The sequence below is a fragment of the Triticum dicoccoides genome, chromosome 3B (assembly GCF_002162155.2).
Source record: "Triticum dicoccoides isolate Atlit2015 ecotype Zavitan chromosome 3B, WEW_v2.0, whole genome shotgun sequence".
Classification (NCBI taxonomy): Eukaryota; Viridiplantae; Streptophyta; class Magnoliopsida; order Poales; family Poaceae; genus Triticum; species Triticum dicoccoides.
In genome coordinates this window covers 833,031,917-833,056,219 of record NC_041385.1, presented here as the reverse complement: position 1 = coordinate 833,056,219, position 24,303 = coordinate 833,031,917, and the positions used below count along the sequence as shown (strand labels likewise).

At 46.6% G+C, this 24,303-nt stretch overlaps 2 protein-coding genes across 2 annotated transcripts; both read right to left on the bottom strand.

Moving 5' to 3' along the window:
- Positions 1-15,918: 15,918 nt before the first annotated feature.
- On the bottom strand, positions 15,919-16,703 carry LOC119278770 (protein BOBBER 1-like). Its single transcript, XM_037560119.1, has one exon. The coding sequence runs from the start codon at positions 16,624-16,626 to the stop codon at positions 15,967-15,969; it is 660 nt and encodes a 219-aa protein (XP_037416016.1). The 5' UTR covers positions 16,627-16,703; the 3' UTR covers positions 15,919-15,966.
- Positions 16,704-17,870: 1,167 nt separating this feature from the next.
- Positions 17,871-21,771, bottom strand: LOC119278769 (probable gamma-secretase subunit PEN-2). The gene is made up of 2 exons (XM_037560118.1): positions 21,404-21,771; positions 17,871-18,445 (listed from the first exon to the last, which is right to left on the bottom strand). The coding sequence occupies exons 1-2, from the start codon at positions 21,732-21,734 to the stop codon at positions 18,282-18,284; spliced, it is 495 nt and encodes a 164-aa protein (XP_037416015.1). The 5' UTR covers positions 21,735-21,771; the 3' UTR covers positions 17,871-18,281.
- Between the last annotated feature and the right edge of the window lie 2,532 nt (positions 21,772-24,303).

The window sequence follows — 24,303 nt, the reverse complement described above, 5'->3', positions numbered from 1 at the left end:
GTATCGATCCCCCTGCCTCTTACTAGCTTTGATAAGCGCTCTACCAATTGAGCTACATCCCCATTGATATGCAATTAATCAATCAAGTCATATAAGATTAATCAACTATGTTAGGAATTAATCAAACCAAGGTTAAATTGCACTGCCCCTTCCAGCAGATGGGACGTGTTTGAAGCAGAATTAATTAAGAGTAATCAGTCAGCTAAAGAACCAGCTCTTGAGTGGTTTTCTGAAGAACAAGAAGAAAATACAGCAAACTTTGTAATTATTCGTCATGGATTGAGCCCCTCTACATACATAAGATCCCAAGAGATACTAATTAATACTCGAAGCGGGCTTCTGTGCGCGTTCAGGCCGAGGCCCAGGATCCTGAGGCAAATACTACGCTCAACTTTCACTCTAACTTTATGGCTATTTTGAAGGAGATGGACTAGGAGCATGAACATTTCAGCGGGTTGAGCTCTCTCATGAGCATAGAAAATTAAATTTTTACACCTATAATAGTTGAGGCAGCCACTGTACTTGATGTGGGTACATGCATATTTGCATTTTGGCTCCCACGGAGGGTTAATCGACAAGATTCTCCAGTTGCTCAAAATAAAAAGTGAAGCAGGGGCTAATGTATGCTGAAAAAAAAAACTGTGACTAGTAAATTACCAAACATCAGCTAAAAAACACAACAGAACATCTGTGCACCTAGGTTTCTAGTAGGAAAAACACTCCAAAGACCACACAGAAACAGCAACGAAGTTATCATCATATGAATGTCATTAGAAATACCATGTGTATGATCGAAGCAGCAATAATTTACTCTGTTAAAGGAAAAAAATAGAGCAATAATAATTCAGAGGCTGCTTAAGAGAAAAGCAGCCTCAAATTCAGAGACATCATGCCGTGCTAATAAGTTCGGCATCGTGAACTTCATGTAAGAAAAATGCACCCACCAAAATCTGAAAAACATAAATACATGCATATCGTACCAACTGTACATCCCTCCCAATGTCTTAACCTTTGACATCAATGTCCCACTGACTGGCTGCCGTGCAGTGAGCACGAAAGCCTAATTTCTTGGAAGATCCAATTTTTTCTGTAAACATGATCAAAGTTTACAAAGTTTGAATTAAGATTTTTTTTTAAAGAACCGAGAAAGTCGACAAGAACATTAAAAACATAGTTCACTTATATTTCGGAAGCATCGCCCATACAGTGACCATCACAATAATAGACATAAAAAAACGGAAATGTTAACGCCCACACGTGTGGGCGTTCACCACTCCGTCCACACGCAAGCATCGCCGTTGGTTTCGTTTTGCACGAATCTTGGAGCAAAAGGGCTGGTTTTCGGCGCCACGTTGGACGATGCTAGTGTGCGGTGTGCGAGTGGGTTCGCCCGCACGGTAGTTGCCATCCCGCGGTCAGCGGTTGCCACTGAGAGGCGTGCGGTGGAACCGCCATGCGCCCGCACGCCACGGTCCGACCGCAGTTGACGTCAAACACGTCGCACACCCCTCCACCCTCTCCCTCACGGTTCCATTCACTCTCCCCCGCGTCGCATTTACTGGCACAACCCACTCACATTACAGTCCACTGGAGGAGAAGGCGAGGGGAGAAGGCGACGGCGGAGGCGGGACAGTCGACGGTGTTCGCGGGCGTTGGTGGTGCTCGTCGGAGCGGAGCAGCATCGCCGGAACGCGTGCGGGTCGAAGGTAATGCTCGATTCATCTATCACATACCCTCCCTGATTTTGTTCCCCTCTTTCCTCCCTGTTCGATTTCTAGATCCATTCCTAGAAATTCCGGCGATTCGGCGGTGCGCCGGCGTTCCCGCCGCTGCGGCGGTGCGCCATAGTTGTGTGCCTGCCGTTGCTTCGTGGGAGTGGGCAGTTTCGTCGCCGCCGCTGCGGCGGCATCGTCGGTGAGGCTATGCCCGCTCGTAGGCAACGCATTAGTCTTGCATTTGGATTTTGAGAGTTGTCCGCCGGGTTGTTTTGGTGCGGATTGGTTCGAAATTTGGGGTTGCAGCCATTTCGCGCGAGAATTGTAAGGGTGATTTTGAGGTTGAAGCAGTTGCCATTGAAACCTAGATCTAGTCTAGTTTTGGGGTTGAAACTGCAGACTGTGGCGAAATTGGCAGTATGATTGAACGTGAACAAATGTGCGGCAACTAAACTACCTGAAGAAACGTGGTAGTTGCCACAAACGTGTTCTCCCATGTGGCAACAGATTTCCGAAAATGACTGTCATAGTTGCCACCCCAAAACGAGGTGGCAACTAATTTCATTGAACTCCTGTGGCAGTTGCCACACGCATGCTCTTCCCATGTGGCAAATTTTAGTTCTGCTGAACTTGTACGATAAGTAACCAGAAAAAATATGCTTTCTGAATGTGGCAACTATGACAGTATGACCGAACGTGAACAGGTGTGTGGCAACTAAACTACATGAACAAATGTGGCAGTTGCCACAAATGTGTTCTCTTCTGCGGCAACATATTTTCTGAAACTGACTGTCATAGTTGCCACAAATGTGTTCAAGCTCACACACAAGGGGGGCAACTAAAATTTACTGAATGAATGAGATAGTTGCCACATACACGCTCTTGAACGAGGCAAACTGATTTTTTACTGAATTTACATAATAGTAACCTCAAACATTCTTTTTCATTTGTGAGACTTGTTTTTTTCTGAATTATTTGCGACAGTTTCCAAAATTTGATAGTTGCCACAATCGGTAGCACTGGACGGAACTAATGTGCACATCGAGTTGGCGTGTTTGCCACTTTGGATTTTGTATAATCATGTTGCAATACAGTATGTGAACACAATGTCTGTTGCCACAATACAGATATGACAGTGTGGCAAACTGGCTGCATAGTATGGCAACCACATTTGCATTCAAATAGTTAATATTTTTCTGTTAGGTGGCAACTGCTTACCCATTGCATTTTACATTTTCGCCATTAACAATTTGGTCTGTTCCTACATCAGCATAATGGCTCGTGGCGATCATCAAAGTGATGATGATGATTTCATGGATCCACCTCAACGTAACCAGGCAACTGGACGGAGAAAAGAGGGCGATGAGGTAACTGTCCGCACACCCGCCCCCCTCCTCCTGATTTATGTTATTTGTTGGCAGCTAGATCTTTTTTATAGTCGTCCATCATGAACTAAATTTTCATCACATTGCAAAAACATGGCAACAGCTCAACACTTTTGTGTTTGTTTTTTGCAGAAGAAGAAACGTATTTGCAACAGAGCCTCCCAGGAACGTCTGACCGTGTTGATTGACAAATTCACTGACGATCAAAAGGGAGCTGCTGCTGAGATGGGTATGCAGGTTCTGATGGATGTCCGGTGTACAAACCTTGTCAACCCGGTATGCGACTGGCTTGGTGAGATATACGATCCCGCCTCCAGGGAATTCGTGATCCCGGGACGGGGAAGACTTCCATTGAATGAGGAATCCGTGTTCTGCACTTTGGGTGTGCCTCGGGGACATATCAAAGTCCCGTACGAGGTTAATAATGAGATCGAGGAAGAGCTGTTCGCCCGTTTGTTTCCTGGGTTGGAGGCAATGTCGAACACGTCTGTACTGGCAGATTCTCTGCAGGACATGACAACGCACGGAGAAGTTTTCAAGATGAAGCTACTCATGTACCTCATCTCAGCTGTTTTCGCGTCGATCACTTCTCTTCGCCCAAGCAACAAATGTTTCCCCATCCTGGTGAATGATCCATGCTTGCTACTGCCAGTGTTTTCGTTGCGTTTCTTCCGTTTTGATTTCTGACGCGGCAAACTTTTTTGCCCTGAAATTTTGTGTGGTGCAGGCGAATCTGAAAAATGTGAAGAGTATGAACTGGTGTAAGTTTATTGCCGACTTTCTCCACGATGCTTTGAAAAACAAGATGTACCGGAAGGGTTGTCGTCTGCACTTAATGGTATTTATTTTCACCAGATCTCTGTGTGAACTCTTTGTTTATAACGTACTTTTATTTCATGCATGACAATCTGGTCATAACAAGATGGCAACTGCCATAGTGACAATGTGGCAACTGCCATAATGACAACGTGGCAACTGTCATACTGACAATGTGGCAACTACCTTCATATTAGCATGGCAACTGCTATCACAGTAGGATGACAACTGCCATCACACTTTGATGGCAACTAACACATACATATTATCGTTGGATCATACATTATCCTGCTTTTTTTCTGAACTATAAATTAGCCACGATGGCAACTGATATTTTCTTTTCTTTGCAAAATTGTTTTAAATCAGCTCATGTATGTCGACTCTCTTGATCTGTCCATCGTGGATTTCACCGGGATAGGAGGCCCGCCGCCTACTCACAAGTTTGCTGTTTCTGCGTGGACCATCAACGCTGTCAAGGCTGTGCTTGCCGCAGACAGGGCAACTGATGGCACATATGGAAAACTACAGGTTAGTTTTTGTTTATGTCTTTTTCACACGGCATGCTTACAAATTTGACATGATGCAACCGTCCGTGGTTTATAAGGCATGCTTACAATTTCTTTTTTGTTTTTCATAGCTGATGTCCAAGCCTGCTATAGACTACAGCGTGTTTGGGGGGCCTCAAAAATTTGAAAAGTGGATGGACGTGCACTCAGCTCCGTCTTGCCCTTCTGAGGTAATCAAAATGTCCACATCTACGGTTTGCCGTGGATTACATGTTGATGTCGTGGAAGCGAATGCAGTACGGGTGTTGTTTTGTTGATGCTTCTTGTTTTCGTGCACAGGCGAGGGCACCAATGGAGCATCTAATTGGGCAGTTTGCATCCAGAATGACCGGCCTGCTCGGGAAGTTGGTTGAGGGGTGGACGTCCCTCAGTGCCTCTGACAGCGACGCGTTTGCGAGGCAGTTCACTTCATTTGTCCCAGAACGTACACATCGGCCAACCGGTTGCCGTGGCCGGTATGACTACAACAGCTCCCAAGAGCCCGGTGACACACAGGATGATGTGGATGGAGACGCTGGCCTCAGCAAGGACGACGACGATGACACCGACGACGATGAACACGCTGAAGTTCGCACATGCGGCAACAAGGGCAAGGATGCAACAGGTGCCCACCCACCGGAGAAAGTGAAAGAACATACGACTGCGAGAGGCGAGGGGGTTTTGCCATCAAGGAGGGGGAGGGCTCCAGAGGATGTTGGGCAGGGTTCTGCTGGCAAGAGGTCTAGGATCGATCCCGTAGCTGCCAGGAAGAGGTTCGACTCTCAATTTTAGTTTTCTGCTGTGTATCTTTTCTTTGGAACAATCTCATCCATTTCTTTTGCACTTGTTTTTTGTCAAGCGCGGCAATTAGTTTGTTGTCTGACAATTGCCACCTTCTTTTTTCCTTCCATCTGTTGCGTGCAGTGAGCCGACCGCTGGTGGACGAGCAGCTACGAAGAAACAGGCGCCAACGCCAACCCGTGTTTCTACTCGCTTGAACAAAGGTGCCCCCATTGCCGGTGACATCCCTTCCACCAGGTCTTCTGCTCGTACGACGACGACCAACACCGGGGATCCTGTCGTGTTGCCTGACCTGAGGAAGGCAGTCAAGAAGTAGGTTTCTCCATGTGCTTTTCATTTGAGATAGCGGTTTTTTTCTTGATTTTTCAATGCAACTGGTCTGCTTTGTCACATGTTCTTCTGTTATCATCCCCCACGAGGCAACTGCTGTTTTTCCAAATGATTTCTTCCTTCATTTTTTAAATGTGTGGCAACTCCTATTATCTTTACATGGCAACTGGCATCTAGGCCAAATGGCAACTATTTCTGTACCTAATGGCAACTGTCATCTTTTTTTTTTACCATTTTCTTCTGAGAGTTCATCCCCCACCTAATTTTGAAATTGCATTCCTCATAGATCAGACATTTCTATCATTCCTTTCAATTTGCCTAACTTTGATAACTGTTGTTGTATGGCAACTGCTAACTATGGCACATGGCAACTCATGACCCCCTTACATGGCAACTACCAGCTTTTTCCACTTGTTTTTAGTTTTTTAATGCTTCTATCATTGCAAACATATTTTTTTGTCCATTTTTTTCATACCATTTTTCACGTGCTTTTTTTCCTTTGTAGGGTGAAGAAGACTACTACGCGCGGGGCCAAGCATATCAGTAGAGACCCACTCGAACGCCTGCATTCAAAGTTGTCAACAGGTGGCAACTCAGATGTACATGAGGCGCCAGGCGACAATACTACTGCTGCACCGTCAACTGCTCCCACTAACTCTGATGCAAGTGGCCGACCATCTCCGCCGGCTGCAGATGTGCAGGCTAGAACAACAGGCATCCGTACATCGGGGAGTGACGAGTCGGTATCCGCCAGGACAGCTGAAATATTGCCAACTCTTCTGGCAATGAAGTATGCTGCTGTGAGCTATGCCACCCCATCAGCAAGCGTCGAAGTGGATGCTCCCGAGACCAACCTAGGCAAGGAAGATTCCCGCTCATCTGACACTGATTCCAAGCGCGTGCCTGGTGTCTCACCTGTGTCCATGACAGAAGCGGCTGAGGCGGCACTTCACAAGGATATGCCATCTATAGATGAGAATCCTGGCACAACAGCTCCAGCTCCTGTCGGTGGAGATACTGCTAAGGCGACCGTTCCGCGTGCTGGTCTTCCACCTAGGCGTCGTAGCCCCCGCAAGCAATCAACAGACATACCCAACGCTCCGGCTGTAGCTAGGAGCAGGAGAGATGAATCTGGTTATGTTCCTGCGTCCACACTGTTCCCGCCACCTGCAAAAATCAATGTGATGGAGAAACCGCAAGACCGGAGCACAACTGATGCAGGTGTCAAGCCGGGCACGAGTGACGCAGAGGAACGCCCGGAGTAGACTGCGCCTTCACCCGCAGCGGAAATCCCCAGCATAAATCTGCGCACTTCCAGGCTCCCAGTCAATGTCGGTGTCCCCTAAAGTCCAAACAAGAAGATTGTCATGAAAGCTGCGGCTGAGACCGCTGACAACACGCCCCGCCCTGCAAATAAGGCCGATCATTTTGTAGCGGCCGATTCAGATATGTTTGTCGATCTTTCACCCTTGGATTCTGCCCCGAAAGTCGTTCGTGGTCCGGCCAGTAGGAATGAGAGGCACCCAATGGCCTTTACCCCACCGAGCTTCAGCCTCGGCGTCAGTCAAGATCAACCGGTGGTGCACGATCCTATACCAGTTGCCTTTGCTTTCCCAGGAGGCATGCCCGCAATGATGGCGCAGCCAATGGTCGAGGGCAGGAAGGCTGTCAAGTTCGCAGAGCCAATTGTGCAAGGTACACTCATCACGCACTTACGATTTTCTTGTATACATGTTTGTAGTTTGACTTTTGTCCCAATCACATTCTTTGGGGGTCCTCACTTGTGACGGCAACTGCCATGTGATGACATGGCAACTGGATTTGATGCACCATGTCACCTACGTTTTTTTCTTGCTGCCATGCTGCGTTTGACATTTGGGCAAGCACGTGGCAACTGAAGTTATTTCAACATGGCAACTGTAGTTGCTGTCACATGGCAAATACAGTTCAGTACACATGGCAACTGGATTTGCCACATCATGTCACCTGCATTTTTTCTACCATGCTGCATTTTTTCATACGGCATTCACATGGCAAGTGGAGCCGACACAACATGGCAACTGCAGTTGCTGTGACATGGTACCTACAGTACAACTAGGTGGCAACTACAGTGCAACTACATGGCAATTGTATTTGCTATGTCATAGCGACTGTAGTTGGACCACCCATGGCAACTGCCCCACTTTTTCTACCTACATATCACATCATGGACCTTTACCTCCTCACAATCCATCTGTTTTTGGATTTTATATGTATCCTAACCCACTTTTTTTTATATTCATTGCAGCCACCCCTGAGGAGATTTTACCGTCACTTGATGAAGTTTACCGCATGATCAAGGAGACAGCATTGCAGAGGAGTTCCTCACGAGGGCAAGGGCAATCAAGTTCCAATGTGCCTGCAGATACGGTATCTGAGGATACCATTAGGAGTGTCATCCCTGGTCCTGTGAGGCAGCAGAGGGTAGTTCACCCACCCCCCGCGGAAGACTACGAGCCCGAATTCAGGGCCACTAAGGAACAGACCCAGCTGTACGATATCGTCAAGCGTTTTGGAAATGCGAGGACCAACAGCAAGCACATGAAGGAGCTGAAAGCGTAAATTACCATACCCCATAATCTCTCATCTTGCTTCCTCTTTTTTACCATTTATCTACTTCGTACTTTTTATAAATGGTCTGCTTACATTTTAGTTCTTTCATATTTTTTTTACTTAGTAGGCATGATTCTTCCATGCTATATTGTTTTTATACAGCTCATGTTTGGACAGAACGAAAGTCATTCAGTGCGGAGCGACGTACGTCGACCTGGGTGATCTTGCCGAGTCCGTGAGGCCAAACGGAAAAATGTCGACAAATGTAGTTGCATGCGGGATCGACTACATCAACAATCACACCGATGTATGCGCCGACAAGATAATCATGCATTACAGTGTGACCTGCAAAATATGTGATGGTGACTTCCACCACAAAATCCTGAGGAACAATTTTGCACAACACGGTGACTTCAAGCTCACACTGAAGAAATATGTGAGTACTCCTTTCCTGTCTGCACCGTTTTTTCACATGGCGTGGTTTTTTGCCAGAACCTGTACTTGTGTTTGTGTGGCAGAAGTTTTCATGTGGCAACACTTGCCGTGCACACTGACTTCTTGATTTTTTGTATCCCCATGCAAACTATGTGGCAACTTGATAGTAAAATACATGGCTCATTTTGTTCATACAATGGACGGCAACTTTCTTTCAACTACTCCCACCCATAATCAAACATTCTACGTGATTCTAATTTTTTTGTCCCTCTGTTGTTCTTTCATGTGAACTTTGTACCTTATTTCTTCACTTTTTTAAATGCAGGTCATGTTCCCCATGTTCCAGGAGCTTGCGCCACACGACCGACACGACAAGTGTGGTCACCACTATGCGGTCTGTCTTGACCTGAAGAACCAATGTATCGAGGTGCTTGATTCAATCCGTTCGGAAGCTGATGCAGACCTTACTAGGCATGCCGAATTCTTCATCAAGAACCTCAAAGAGACTTGGAACCGTCACTACGAACATTCAAAGGTCCAGATCAGGCATTTCCCGACTGAGTATGTGGCGACTGTGAAGCAAGGGAACACGTAATTTCTTTTAACCCGCTCCTTCATGTGCCATTTTTACATCAATCCACCCCCTCTTTTTGTTGACACATCTGAACTGAAGTCCATCTTTGCTGCAGCTGTCCATTTTGCGTGTTCAGCTGAACTCTTTTTCCTCGTGCAGGACGGACTGTGGCTTTCACGCGCTGGAATACTTTGCAAAGTGGGAAGGCAGAATTGTCCCCGCTATCACAGATGCAACGGTCGTTGAGCTCCGAAAAATCTGCACATGGAACTGGCTGACGAATGAAGATTTGAACAAGCGGTCCGGAGCACGCGAGTTCGTGGAGGAAGCTGTCAAGCAAGTCATCAAGAAGTACAAGTGATCACGTGGCGTTACACACCAGACGCACACCTTACATTCTGTTGTTGAGGAATGTAAGGTACTATCTCTCTGTTCTTTGTCGAAAACTATGTTTTGTGTGCTACGTTATGACTGCAACCTCGTGTAGCCTACTATGTAATGGTGGCGTGTTAGCGACATTTTTAGTGTTTTCTGTAATACATGTGTGGACGTGAACCTATTTTAGGCGTTACATCAGATCTGTTTTTATGTTTATCATTACGATAGTGGTTTCGTCGTTTCTAGCATTGTTTTTTGCTGTTTCGAATGCGTCTGCGATGTTTTCAAAAAAAAGATGGCAAATGTAGTTCAACAGACATGGTTAGTGAAAGTCATCGTCATTTTTTCATTTTTGGCTGTTTTGCTTGTTCTTTTTCATCGCTAATTGCACCGGCTAGCATTGGGTAGGTTTATCATGTAGCCATAACCTTTGCTGCGGTTTATGCACGTTTACGTTTTTTTTTCCAACTCGTTTTCCCATACATTGCACACAACACACTACGTGCTTCTAAACCGCATCGTATTTGTCATGGGGATATATGCCATGCAGAGTCATTACAAAAAGCATCCGGAAATTTTCAGTACAGCTAACATGGCAGATACATCATAAATAACATGGCAGATCCAGTACAACTTACATGGCAAATCCAGTACAACTAACATGGCAGATCCAGTACAACTAACATGGCATATTTAGTATAAAGTAGCATGGCATATTTAGTATAAAATAGCATGGCTTATCTAGTATAAAATAGCATGCCATATTTGGTATAAAATAGCATGGCAGATTAACTACACATAACATGGCAGATTAAGTACCCATAACATGGCAAATGCATTTATCCATTCAATGAATTTTCCTTCTACTTCTGTCCCCCCTCAAGAGTCATTCTCCCAATTAAAAAAATCCCATCGTATAGGGGTACAAAACAAAATGTCCACATGGACCATGTCACAGCGCCCCAATTTTTGCTCATGGATTGCCCGCCCCTTTCTTCGTTTTTTTGTGTTTTGCTTGAATCTCCAGTCCCGACTTGTACCTTATCTCTCTCGGATGACCCTTTGTGATGGAACGGGGTGGGTTCCTAACCTGGGTTTGTGTGCTTGCTGTTCCAGATCCTATCTCCGAGTTTTCAGACGATGGCCCCGTGGATGAAGGCACACTTGATGTGCGGGGGAACCGGTGTAAGGCTTCCTCGGCTTTCCTTTTTTTGATCTCATCAAGCTCTCTTTTCAGTGCCTTCCTGTGTTTTTCTGCGACTCTCGCTGTGTCATCACTCTTGCACGCTTCATCAATTAGCTCAGCATAGTTCTTTGTCAGCACAACGTGCCTCACGACTTCCATGGTTGACTCAGGTCTCTCGTCATGCACAGCCAGAACTGCGTGTGTTGTCTGCGGCGCCAACGCGCCGTCAGCGTCCCAAGTCCATCGCCTCCTTATGAAATGGCGGGGCATGCGTGTCACAGCGTTCATGTCCATGACTTTTAGTATGTGACAGCACACAATGCCGTCCCGTTCGAATTTGCAGCATTGGCAGTAGTACTCGCCTTCGCCTATCGAGGCTCTGACGAAGTAGTTCCTTCCTTTGTCCGCGTCTTCAAGTTCTGAATCTGACATGCCCAAAATAGAACACACCTTGAACGTATGTTCGTCCACCCGGAAAGCCGTGAACATGCTGGCACGCTTTATTTCTTCCTGGAATCTGCAAGTTTTGTGTGTTTTCTGTTAAACTTTCGTGCGATCTTTTTCTTGTACACCCTTATGTTGTCATGGAAATAGAAATACATTTTGTTTGAACATGGCAAACATAGTTCATTGAACATGGCAAATATATTACGTTGAACATGGCAAATGCAGTACACTACATATGGCAAATGCATTACAACATACATGGCAATTGCAGTACAACAGACATGGCAATTGCAGTACATTTTCAACTGGATATCGTCATTTCCACACCAACATTCCCCAATGGAAGCACATTGCATAAAACATGGCAACTGCATTTTTTATTAAACATGGCATCTACAACTGAGTAAACATGTCAATTGCATTTCAAAAAAAGGGCAGATGCATTTCATTAAACATGGCAACTGCATTTCAGCATATGTGTCGCCAATATAACATTTTTTTAGCATTTTTTGACATTGGCATTTGCATGCCAACATGCTCCAATGGAAGCACAGCGCATAAAACATGGCAACTGCACTTCATTCAACAAGGGAAATGCACCCGAGCAAGTATGCCAAAACAAAATTTTCATTTTAACATGGCAACTGCATCTGAGTAAGCATGGCAAACAGTATTTCATTAAACATGGCAGCTGCATGTCATGGCAACTGCATTGCACTCTATAAGGCCCCTACTGACTTGGTGCTTTTTATGCAAATAAGACCGTAATGCAACTGACTTACTTGTTAAAGATCTTGTTGGTGTATATCTTGCTCATTTGCCTCTCCATCGGTAAATACGTTAGCAATTTTGGCTGCTTTAGGGCTGTGGTCGCTTCTTGCTGTAGCTCAGATCCCAGAATTTTTTGTTGCAAAGCTATGTACTGCTTGGCAAACTGTAGCAATGAGTTGCCAGGGCTGACGTACCGCTTTAAAACAGCATTGAACCCCTCGCTGCGCTGCGTAGTCTGCAGAAAGGGGAAGAAGCACTGCATGAAGTAGGCCGGCACCCAGTACATTCGCTTCTCCCACAGGCTAACAAGAGTCTCGTTGTCCTGGACTTGATGTGTTTCAGTCATGGCCATCCAGCTCCTTTCAAACTCCTCCACCGTCAAGCTGTGGTCCACGCACAGCTCGAATGCCTTGTGCAGCTCTGGACGGTCGGCAAAGAACGGTCCTAGCGTCTCCTCAGCCTTCTTTATAATATGCCACCTGCAGTGCCTGTGCACTGCCAACGGAAAGACCTCCTCTATGCCTGCACGCATGCTGAAATCTTGGTCCATTATTATGTTCATCGGAGCAAGTCCATCCATGCACTCCAAGAAGGTCTTGAACAGCCAAACGTACCCATCTGTGTCTTTGTTCCGGACGAGGCCGCATCCGAACTGCAACGACTGATTGTGGTTATTTATTCCTATGAACGGAGCGCATGGCATCTTGTACATATTGGTGAGGTACGTCGCGTCGAATGAAATGCAATCTCGGAAATGTTTGTAGGCTCTCCTTGCAGCACCATCCACCCAATACATGTTCCTGACACGGTCCTCATCGTCCAACCTTATCCTGTAGAAGAAATCTGGATCTTCCTTTGCTTTCGCATCAAAGTAGGCTATTGTGGCCTCTATGTCTGCCAACTTGCTCTCTCTACGGTACTTGGCCTGTAGGTTTGTGACGTCAGCTGGTATGTACGGCATGCTACTCAGAGTCCCCTTTTTGCTGTGGATGAGAGATAGTATCTGCACCATTCTTGATGGACCGACGTTACAATCATGTAGCAGCTTTACGAATTTCCTTTCGACGGGGGTGAACCCTCTGTGGGCGGTCAAAAATTTCACCAGGTCGAACTTCTTTATGAGTTTGTGGTTGTTCTCGTCAAAATACTCATTGACCACCCATGTTGCTCCATCTACGTTTAGCTTACACCGGACAGGGCACCCCGTCTTGAGAATGATGCCTCTCTTTCGTTCCGGAACGACAGGCGCAACACCTTTCCCCTTCTTGTTCCTCCGTGCCTTGTGGCACCTCATCTCACCTCTGCTGTACTCATTAGTTTTCTTAATTTTCCTATGGTACTCGGTGTTGACCGCAAATCCATGGAACTTTGCGTATGACTGGTAGTATTCCTTTGCTTCTGCGAACGATCCAAATCTCTGCCCAATGTATGGTGGCTGAGGTACCACGATCTCGGATTGCCCACCATCTTCATCCTCTTGTGCGTCGTCGTCAGTTTCATCATTCGCTTCAGTATCGGCGGCAGTTCCATCTACTCGAGTGTTGCTAGTGCTTGTGTTCAAAGGGGTGCTCGTCGGCATTGCTGGAATGATTGCCATTCCCGACTCTGACTCGAAATTGTTTGCGGCATGACAGTCTGCTGGCTGGTGGAACGCGTCTTCCGTGCACTCAGAGCTCCCCGCAGTAGATGTCCCCGCACCGCTGTTCACTGTAGTTGTAGGTTCTGTAATAGAAAAAACAAGCACGAGAGTAAGATTTTTTGGTTGAATAAGATGTGTATCACAACGGATCACACCATCTTCGATTGATTTGGCACGACATTTTTTCAAACAGCAAGCCGTGAGACTGCGTGTGGACATGTGTGGCAGCTGTAGCTGTCCAGTCATGGCAGGTACTGTTCAACAAACATGGCAACTATTGTTTTGCCTACAAAAAACTACAAACAACAAATGTAGTGATGTTTTTTGTGGTTCAATTTTTTTCCTTACCTTGTTGTGCTGCATTTGGCCATCTTGTGTGGTCTGTGACACCAAAATGTCGTGCTCCACCTGCAATTTGTGAAGCTTTCCACGGGACGTTTGCCGTGTCACCACCAGCGTAATACGCTGTAAGCATAGTAGTGGTTGGTCAATTCATGGCAATTTGCAGTTTGTGCTAGCACGGCAACTGCAGTCGCCCCTGATGTGGCAACTGCAGTTTTACTGGCATGGCAACTATAGTTGCATCGGCATGGCAACCGCAGTTGTTCCTCCATGGCAACTGCAGTTGCGATGACATGGCAACTGTAGTTGCTCTGGCATGGCAACTGCAGTTGTTTCTCCATGGCAACTGCAAGTGTCCACTGATGGCAACAACAGTTGTCCAGGGATGGCAAATGTAGTTTTAAATTCATGGCAATTGTAGAAGTCCAGTCATGGCAATTTGGAGCTGCCAACTATGCCCCTTCTGCTAATTGAACATCCGCAACTTCACTTTTTTTATGGACTGACCTGTGTATGACGTCGATGGCAGGTACATGGGTGCTGGCTGATGCCACGTGCTGCATGAAGGCCCTGCATTTTCACCCGTGATAACTCGTGAGTCCTCTTGCCAGTTTTTTTGCATGTCCATTTTTCACGTCCACAGCAGTATGTGTTTTTTTTTGGTTTTGCATTACCTTGATTAGCCATAATAGCTAGTTGAGGTTGGTTGCCCGTAAATATGTCAGTGTTAGCGCCTTGCGACTGAACTTGCCATGGGGCCCCCCTGAGAGTGTTTTGGTCATAAGAACCTGCAAAAAAATGGGAGTGTAGGACATAAGTAGAATGTCATCTTCATCGTTGCGAAGTTGGCAACTGCTCTCTTCTTTTTGTTACCACGCATCATACCTACGCCTGCATACTGATCTAGTAGTGGCAGCAACGGCCCTGCAGAGATGAGTTGACTATACTCTGCTGCATCCCAAGGCGGTGTTTCTGGCCTTTGAGAACCCCAAGCATCAGCACCACCTTCGCGATTCATCCTTTCCGCGTCTCGATTCTTTTCCGACATGTTCTCAATCACTGGATGATCAAAAAGGCATCAATAATCCACAAGAATTGTATTCTTCTGCTGCTTGCACATGGAAGATAGGGATGGCAAGCAACAGGTCAAAATAGGTGGCAATTGTCATCATACACAAGCGGCAACTGTCGTTACACACAAGTGGCAATTATTTTTTCCCACCCTCTTCATTCAAAAAATCGTCCTTCCTGCCCTTTTTTAGGGATTCCTACTCATCCATTTCATACCCAACTACTTAAGTGCCTAAACTAGGCACCTAAGTTAACCTCAAACGTAGTACATGGCAGATCTGGTGTATTCTGCCTGGCAATTGCGAATATACACCGAACCATGCAGTGTTCTACCCCTATAGTATGGACCCAGTACAAGATCGGGAGATTTTCAGCCTTAAGGATGAGAGGGAAGGTCAAGATCGAGAATTTTCACCTGGTTTTATTTGATCGTGTCTGGAGGGCTGGATTGGAGTGGGCGGCTGGGGATGGGAAGGGTTAGGGTGTGGTTTGGGGTCGGAGCGCCCTACGGATCTGCCCTGGTTGCCATGGCAACCAGGGATGGCCGGCGACGGATGTCGGGGTTCGAGAGGTGGGGGACGATGGCGGCGTACGAGAGAGGGGATGGATCGGAGGCGTGGATCGGCTGGGTCGTGCGGGCAGCCGGTCTTCTGGCCCGGACGGGGCAGTGCGGGCGGGGTTGCCACACACCGGACGTGCGGGCCGTGCTTTTGTGCGCTCGGACGTGGTCGTGCGGGCCGATCCCCGTCTATGCCGCACGAGGCGTGCGGGCGGGTTCCTATCGACGCCACACGTGTGGCAGTTATTCGGACCCTAAAAAAAACACTAAACCACAAGACACTGAAAATAGCAAAGTACGAGTACTAATTAAGCTAGCAGAAGCAATTTCTCCATCTAAAATCTTCTGAATTCATCGCCTTGGATCCTCCAAGGGACAATCTACGAAGGCATCTTCATCCCGGAGAAGTCCATGTCCGGGTACTGGGACTTGAGCTTCTTGAGCATGTCCTGGTTCTGCATCTCGTCGCTGGTGGGCAGGCCCATCTGCTTCTGGCGCTGGTCGAACATCATCTTCTCCACGGTCTGCCTCGTCTCGGGGTCCAGGTCCGAGAGCTTGCTGCTCTCCGGCTCGGCGCGCTGGGTGTCGATCTCCGGATCGCCCTTGATCAGGGTTTTCCACCACTCGCTCCGGTTACGCTTGGTCAGCAGTATAGACAGCGACCTCCCGTCCTCGATGCTCCAGAAGCAGTCCTCGACCTTGACGGGCTTGTGCAGCTCGCCGTCGATGATGGGGGGCTGGCCCTTGAGCCCGACCTTGAGGCGGTCCTTCTTGATCTCGCAGACGACGGACCGGCCCTTGGTCCCCTCGGGGACGGGGACGGTGAGGTTCACCTCCGGCAGCTGCTGCGCCCACGAGTACTTGTCCAGGTCGAGGCCGTTGCCGGAGTTCGGCTGCCTCCCCTTGCTCTCCTCCTCCGTCTCCTTCTTCTCCGCCTCCGTGCTGCTGTTGTCCTTCTGGGCGGCGGCCGCCGCCTGCTGCTGCTGAGGCTGCGGTGAGGTCTCGTCCTCTTGCATGATGTCCTCGGAGATGATCGCCATGGCCGCCGCCGCTCCGGCTCTGATCTGATCTAGGGTTTCGGTCGAGTTCTCGCGTCGAGGTCTCGGGTCGGGCTGGGGTTTCGATCGCAGGTGAGTTTGATGATGAAGCTTTGGGCTTGGGGGTCCCGTTTATTTATACTGGGCTCTCCGGCCGACCCGGCCGGCTCGTGCACGGGCTGGATTCGTAATCCGCTTCGACCTCTGCCTTTTGAGTTTCTTTCTTGGTCAGTTTGAGTACGCAACGAATTCAAATTCATAAAAAAAAAATTAGTACGGAACAAATTCTTCTTTTTGCGGGGGAGTACGGAACGAATTCAAATTCTTTAAAAAAAAGTTTGAGTATGGAACGAATTCAAATTCAAAAAAAAAAGTTGGATTACGGAACTACCTCACGTTCTCCAATATGTCTTCGTCTCAGCCACCTAGGGGGGGGGGACTATTTAGGTGAGATCGTAGAATCAACCTCGAAATTTCATATTTAGAAAAGTCAAAAAAATCTGAATTTTTTTGACATAATACCTGCGGGGTGTGTCTACAACTCCAGAAAAAACTAGATATGCAGTTAGAGAGACAAATTCAGCAATGAATAGCGTTAGCGTTGGGTGAACAATATTTGGTACTATTCACATCTGATTTTGTCTTCTTTGTTCTCAAAGTGTAGATCGAATTAGGAGCTGAAATTTTTTGAGGTTGTACAACAAGAATGGATGTGTGTCTGTAAAAAAAACAAGAATTTTTGAACATGCTTTGTATCTTCAAAAAGTTTGATCTCCCCCACCAGCCACCTCAAGCGGCTAGTGTCCAGTTGATATCGTCAGCCTTCAACACCCGCACTTTCCACCCATATCACCTGTGCCTCCATCCTATGCACGAAGCTTCGTCTCGAAAACATGAGTCAATACAGTATGGATTGACAATCGCAGAGGACGATGCGGGCAACGGGCCTAAGCGCTTTCCTTTGAAGATTTGTTTCCCCATGAAGTTGCTTGTGAAGGTTTGCTTTGTGTGGGAGTGGGTTTCTGCACACTGTGCGGCTAGGCACACTACTGTTACAGAGAAGGGCACTATGCTCACAATACTATGATGAATCCCCAATGCCGATGCGCGACTAGATCAATCCTGCTCAATCATGCTTGCCGAATGGAGGATTGTAAGAAGATAAACATTTGTTACTAGCAATGTGAGACACTAGAAGATGTAAGAAAGAAAGATGGTGGGTGAAGAAACTGAAATCACAGTCCAGATTTCCCTCCATATTCCCAACAAAATCCCTCGGTTGAAAAGAGATTATGTGGATACATAGATTAAGTTTCCTGAATGTGTTAGATAGAACATGCTTGACACACGGTAGTTAAGAGAGAGTCAGGCAGCAAACAAGCCAGCTCTTCAGTACATTTCCTGCTAAGTTTTCCCCTGTAGCTGAACTGGGCTGGTTCGACCCTACATTTACAGATAAAATCCTTAATTACTCGAAACGGGCTTCTATGCGCCCGCGGCAATACAACTGTTCAAGTGCCCATACGCAGCTTCAGTCTAACCAGTGACTAACAACATGCCAGAACATCACAATTCACACACAGGGTACTACCACTGAGACATCAAATGGTCGGGGCAAAGCATGTCAGCCTTTCTCGAAGCGATGAGCGCTGCGGAATCTACCCCATGAATCCGGTGAGACCGAGCTTATCCGCGACGTTGTACATCACGAGATCCTTCCACACCGGGCCGAACAGTCGCTCGCCTCCCACGATGAAAGTCGTGGCCCAGGTGAGGAGAACCACCGCGAAGATGGTGAAGCCGACCGCAGATCGCACAACATCTGCAGAGGATCATTTAGAATGTGTAAGGAACTGCAAAAAAATAGCATGGGCAACATAAGACAGTTCAAGTCCAAATGGGCGGGCAGCAGTAAAACTTGTGCAACCCCAAACTGACTCTTAACTGGGATATTGTATTTTTTTTTCCTATTTATTGTGTACCTTACACCGCAATCTTTCTTTTTGCAACCCGGATGGGCATACCATCACAGGATCACAACTGTTTTAGCAAAATATGACAACTACTGTTCTGAAAACAGACAGCTATAAAGAGCAGAGAAAATGCTTTATCTCATCTCTAAAAGGTCATATATACCAAGATGAAGTCCAGTAATAATTACTCCCTCCGTCCCAAAATTCTTGTCTTAGATTTGTCTAAATACGAATGTATCAAGTCACGTTTTAGTATTAGATACATCCATATCTAGACAAATCTAAGACAAGAATTTTGGGACGGAGGGAGTACTAGCATCAGGGGAAATGATGCTAAGAAGTCACAAATGGGCTCAGATGACTATGCCGTCCACATTTGTCATGACAAGAAACTATAAACAACCTTTTCGATGTTTCTGAAAAGCAGCTCAAACTTTCTGCAGTCATTTCCAGATTTTATAAATGGCCATAATAAATGTTGTCGCAAAGATATATCAGCAAACAAAACAGGTATTTCATAGATTCATTAAAATGCAAATGAGTGTAGGAAAAAAACTGTTATTTCAAGAAATCATTTATATGACAACATGATTGTGTCAGTTTTACAGTAAACAACTTACTGCACAGCACTGCCATTTTGGATTGCATGTAGCACTGTTGAGATGTTCATCCGAGGGATGCTCCAGATTACACGATACCGAGTGTGCTTTATTTGGCATTTGGTGACATACAAGTATCAAGAAAAGCAGAAAGTTTTCCTGGATTAAAAAGTGATAAATTTGATCGTCAGGTTGGTAACTTGTACTCCCCCTATAAAGAAATATAGGAGTGTTTAGATCACTAAATATAAGTAGTGACCTAAACACTCCTATATTTCTTTACAGAAGGAGTACCATTTATTCATATGATTTCTCTTACTTCCTGACCACCTGCACAGCTGCACCTAAGGTTATTCTGTGACAGTTTGATTTATTTAAGATCTGACAGTGTGCAATGTAGAGTGTAGCTCAAAGAGACAATGAGTTGCAAATTTTCACTATGTTTAGATGCAAATGTTCACTATGTTTAGATGAGTACACCATCAGCCTACAGAACAGAGTTTGTGCTGTGAATCTTGTCCACTATTACAAGCTGCCCTTATGGATCACGGAACCTAGAAACCAAGTAAGCTTCACTGAACAATTGTTTGTTTGGTTGTCAATGGAAGCGCCCGTATGTTCCCCCTGGTGATAACTCTGCATTCTGAGATGACCACTAATTAACTAGAATGGTTCGGTTCAAGACATCCAATGTTGGTGCAAAGATTAGTCATCTCCTCAAGCCGTTAAGCCTGACTGAGATAGCAGTCAACAGAGGCGCCTCAAAGCAAACAGACCATAATCAGAGTCGACACGACTCAACTGAAATTCAGTAATCGACCGCGACTAACAACCAAAGGATCAGCCTCTAACAGTAGCCTCAGGTTTGAATACCCGACCTACGAATTACGCGGACTGCACCGAAGACCACCTAATAAATCTCCATACAACACTAGAACTACACCTATTGTTTACCCCCCGAGAACTGACGACCAAGGATGCTCCAAGTTACTATAGGCTTAAGACTATACCGAGTGTGCTTTAGTTGGCATTTGGAAACATAAATGCATAGTTAAAAAAAGGCACGCCTAAGTGAGCGCTTAAGCGCGCCTAGGCTCTAGGCGTTCGCAAAACGCATTGCGCATAACTACGCTTAATCTGTGCATAACTGCGCATAAGCATGCGCTTTGGTCAGTAAAGCGCAGGGCGGTGGCAAAACGCACAATTAACGCCTAGCGCTTTTTTGAACTATGCATAAATGTACCAAGATAAGATGAAAGTTTCCCTGAATTAAACAGTGATAAAATTTGATCGTGAGGATGGCAACTTGTACCATTTGCTCATCCGATCTCTTACTTCCTAACCACCTGCACCCTCAGGTTATTTTGTGATAGTTCGGTTTTCTTGAAGGACCAAAGTACCAAACAGTGTGCAACATAGACTTAGACTGTAGCACCAAAGTGCCAATGAGCTGTAAACTTTCACCATGTCCAGATGTACACAGCATCGACCTATATAACAGAGTTTGTACTGCGAATCTTGTCCACTATTACAAGCAGAATAGCAATGTCCTTATGGGTCACAGAACGTAGAAGACAAGTAAGCCTCACTGAATAATTGTACGTCTGAAAGAAGGCCAAAGAAAGAACCTGTATGTTTCTCTCGATGATAACTCGAGCATTCAGAGATAAAAGACCAATTAACCAGATAGATTCGGCTCAAGACATTCGACAGTCATGCAAAGACTAGCCATCTCCTTAAACCCGACTAACATATCAGCCCACAGAAGCGCCTCAAAGCAACCAGACCATAATCGGAGTCCACAAGACTGAACTGAAATTCAGCAATCGACCACGACTAACAGCCAAAGATCAACCTCTGACAGCGGCCTCCGGTTTGAACAAGCCCACACAACTTATAGAGAGATCACCCACCCAAATTTCCAAACATTGCTAGAACAGGAGAACCACACAGATAGTTTAATCCCCTAAGAATAACCGATGACTAAGCCGTGACCGAATAACGCATTATCGCAGCATGGTCTACAGAGTAATTGGTGATCTCAGCACTAAAATTTCAGGTAAATCACCAACGATGCCAAGCTTGGAGGGCACAATCGAACTTATCAAGATCATTCAGACAGATCAAGAGATGCGTGTACCAGCAGAATGAGATCTACTCCGACTGCAGGAGAAAGTAGCGGAAGGGGATCGGGTGGGGATAGCTTACAGGGTCGGATGGGGGCGAAGGCGGGGGGCGAGGAGGCGGCGGGGGCGCGGAGGACGGGCCAGAAGTAGCAGCAGTTGATGGCCCAGAGGAAGGGGAGGCACGCGAAGCCCCAGAGGAAGAAGCGCCGCGCGTGGCCCTCCGCGTCCTCCAGCGGCATCCCCAGGGGCCCGTCCACCGTCGCCCAGACCGCCGGCGGGGGCGCGCGGCGCGGGGCCGCCGCGGAGGAGGAGGAAGGCCTCCGTCCGGCGGCTGCTGCCGGCGGCGGGCGCGCGCGGGGGAGGAGGCCGGACTCCTCGTCAGCGGGCACCCCTGCTGCAACCCTCGCCTCCATGACTGACTCGTCTCCGTGTGTGTTTTTTCCTTCTTCCGGTCCCCTCGTTGCTGGGTTTCCTTCCCCTCTCCCCAAAATACCCCCAAATCATAGTGCCACTAGAACTTCATAAACAAATGTCAAATTTTAGATTTTGAATTTGTATTTGTTTTGTATTGGGGCAATGTAGAAGTTTGTTACTTCTCAGCCTCTACATATTTTTGTTACAACTTGCACATTAACTAAAATAAACTCTCTTGTTACGCAAGATGAAGTGATTTGTGTTAGTGGGTCAAACATTTTCTTCCTGGAGAGTTCAAACAAAAAAACGATAGGAAATGCATATCCAAAATGAATGAAGGAAACATAAACAATAAGAGGCTACGAGTTGGAACATCATATTCAAATGAATTGCGCAAAATGTTCAGAACCCTGATAGTTGGAACCATTTGGATGTAGTTAGCCTACCTAATTGTGTCTTATTTCCAACAAATTGTTCGGCCTCTATCGACTTAAGCTTAAGATTGACCATACGTGGGGATCCATAGTACGATCGTCGACGGCCTTGAAAGTCAAAAAGAGGCAAAACAAGATATACTGACTGCCCCAGTTTATATACAGGGGGTCATGGCATAACATCATCACATAGTGACATCGATTTATGCATGATCATTTGTCTCCTGTGCAACGGCTCATCCACTAATCATATTCTCTTGGTTTTTCTTGCTGAAAATGAAAGAAACTATAGTCACAAATTGTAGTCCCACAAATATAGGACCTTGACATATTTACAATTCAACATTAGGTTCTCACAAGAATAAGTTACTCACTCAATATTTTCGTCGGTTGACCTTGCGGAGATAGTTGGTTTCGAATCACACGATGGTTTCATAATCATCTTGTCACAGTAGCGAGAAGCTAGTTGACTCGAACATTTTGTCATCACGAACAATACAAAGCATGAGAGATTGCATGTGAGAAAAAAAACTGCAACAAAGGGTCCACGTTCTGCATGAGTGTAGATAGCTCTACACAAACCACAAGAAGTAGAACCACGCACGATTGATAAGGATGACATTGGCGGCATTGTTTTTAAGGCGGTAAGGCGAGACGACTTATATGACATATAACATATGGCAGCCACTTAGGAGATTTAACAACTGATATTAACATCAATTGCCATGGGCTGCATAACATGATAACTAGTATCAAATCTGCATTGTAGGATTTAGCTCCTCGCCTAAGACAATTCGACATATCATAAGCAGCAACAGCCGCATGATCCATTAGAGCAGAGGACACTTTGGTATTGCATCAATACGAAGAGCCGAGCAAATCAGGGGTCAAAGAAAATGAGAACAATCAAAGGTAGGGGAAGAGAAGCAGAGGAGTAAATACATCCACAGGGAGGAGAACAACAGAGTGATGTGACTAGGCCATGTGGGTGGGGCCGTGGAGAAGCAAATGAGGTGAAGAAAAGGCAGATGAGGAGGAGCAAGAGGAGGAGAACAACAAGGTGGTGTGACTATGGCCTTGTGGTTAGGAGATGAAGCAGGCTCTGGAAGATGACTTGGCGACGTTGTGTGATCTCACCGGGCTATGCCAAAGTAGGAGGAGATTTGAGAGCATGAGGCCGGAAGAACAGGTCTGAGTTGTGGAAGGTGGCTCTCAATCCTTAACATGGTTGGCTTCTATCTCCTCATTCTCTGAGAGAGCATGTACAATGGATGCATCATGTTGGTGATGCCTCATGCCATCCACATAGATGAAGCAACTAGTATGATTTGTGTAAAGGCATATTTTTCCCCAAGGTGTTTTGGTGATTGATGACAATGCTTTTGCGGACTAATCGTGTGCGTTGAGTTCTTTCAGAGATTCATCCTTTGGCACGAGACGATTACCTCCCCTCGGTGTTTTATTCAAGACGGTGTAGCTCCTTCGTTTCTCTGTTGGTGGACTAGCTTCGTAGGAGTCACCGTACTATCAAGAGGGGATCCGCTTTGGTAAGGCTAGGGTGGAATCAACACGTACACATCCTTTTCACACCCGATGTTCCTTTCCGCTTCATTGGAGCTATCTTTCCTCTCCGTGCCTGCCCTGTCCTGTCCCAGCGGTAGTACCGCGGTCCTCAGCGGTAGTACCGCCGAAGCACGTCAAGCGGTAGTACCGCTCCCCGAGCGGTAGTACCGCTTGCGGTCTTCGGCCGTAGTACCGTAGTGGTTCCGGGCTACTACCGCCTCGACTCGAGACCGATGTTTTTCGTGTCGGGTTTTACGGTACTAGGTGCGGCAGTAGTGGCGGTAGTACCGCCCGTACTTCCGCGGTAGTACCGCTCTGGGTCCAGGACTCTGCAACCCTTGTCAGCGCGGTAGTACCGCTGGGAGGGAACGGTAGTACCGCTCTGTGCGTGGCTGTTTGGGGGGGGGGGTAACCGTTGGATTGTTTCCCCCACTATATAAAGGTGTCTTCTTCCCCAAAGTTGACTTACCTCTTCCCCCAAAAGCTCCATTGTTGCTCCAAGCTCCATTTTCGCCCGATCTCTCTCCCTAGCCAATCAAACTTGTTGATTTGCTCGGGATTGGTTGAGAAG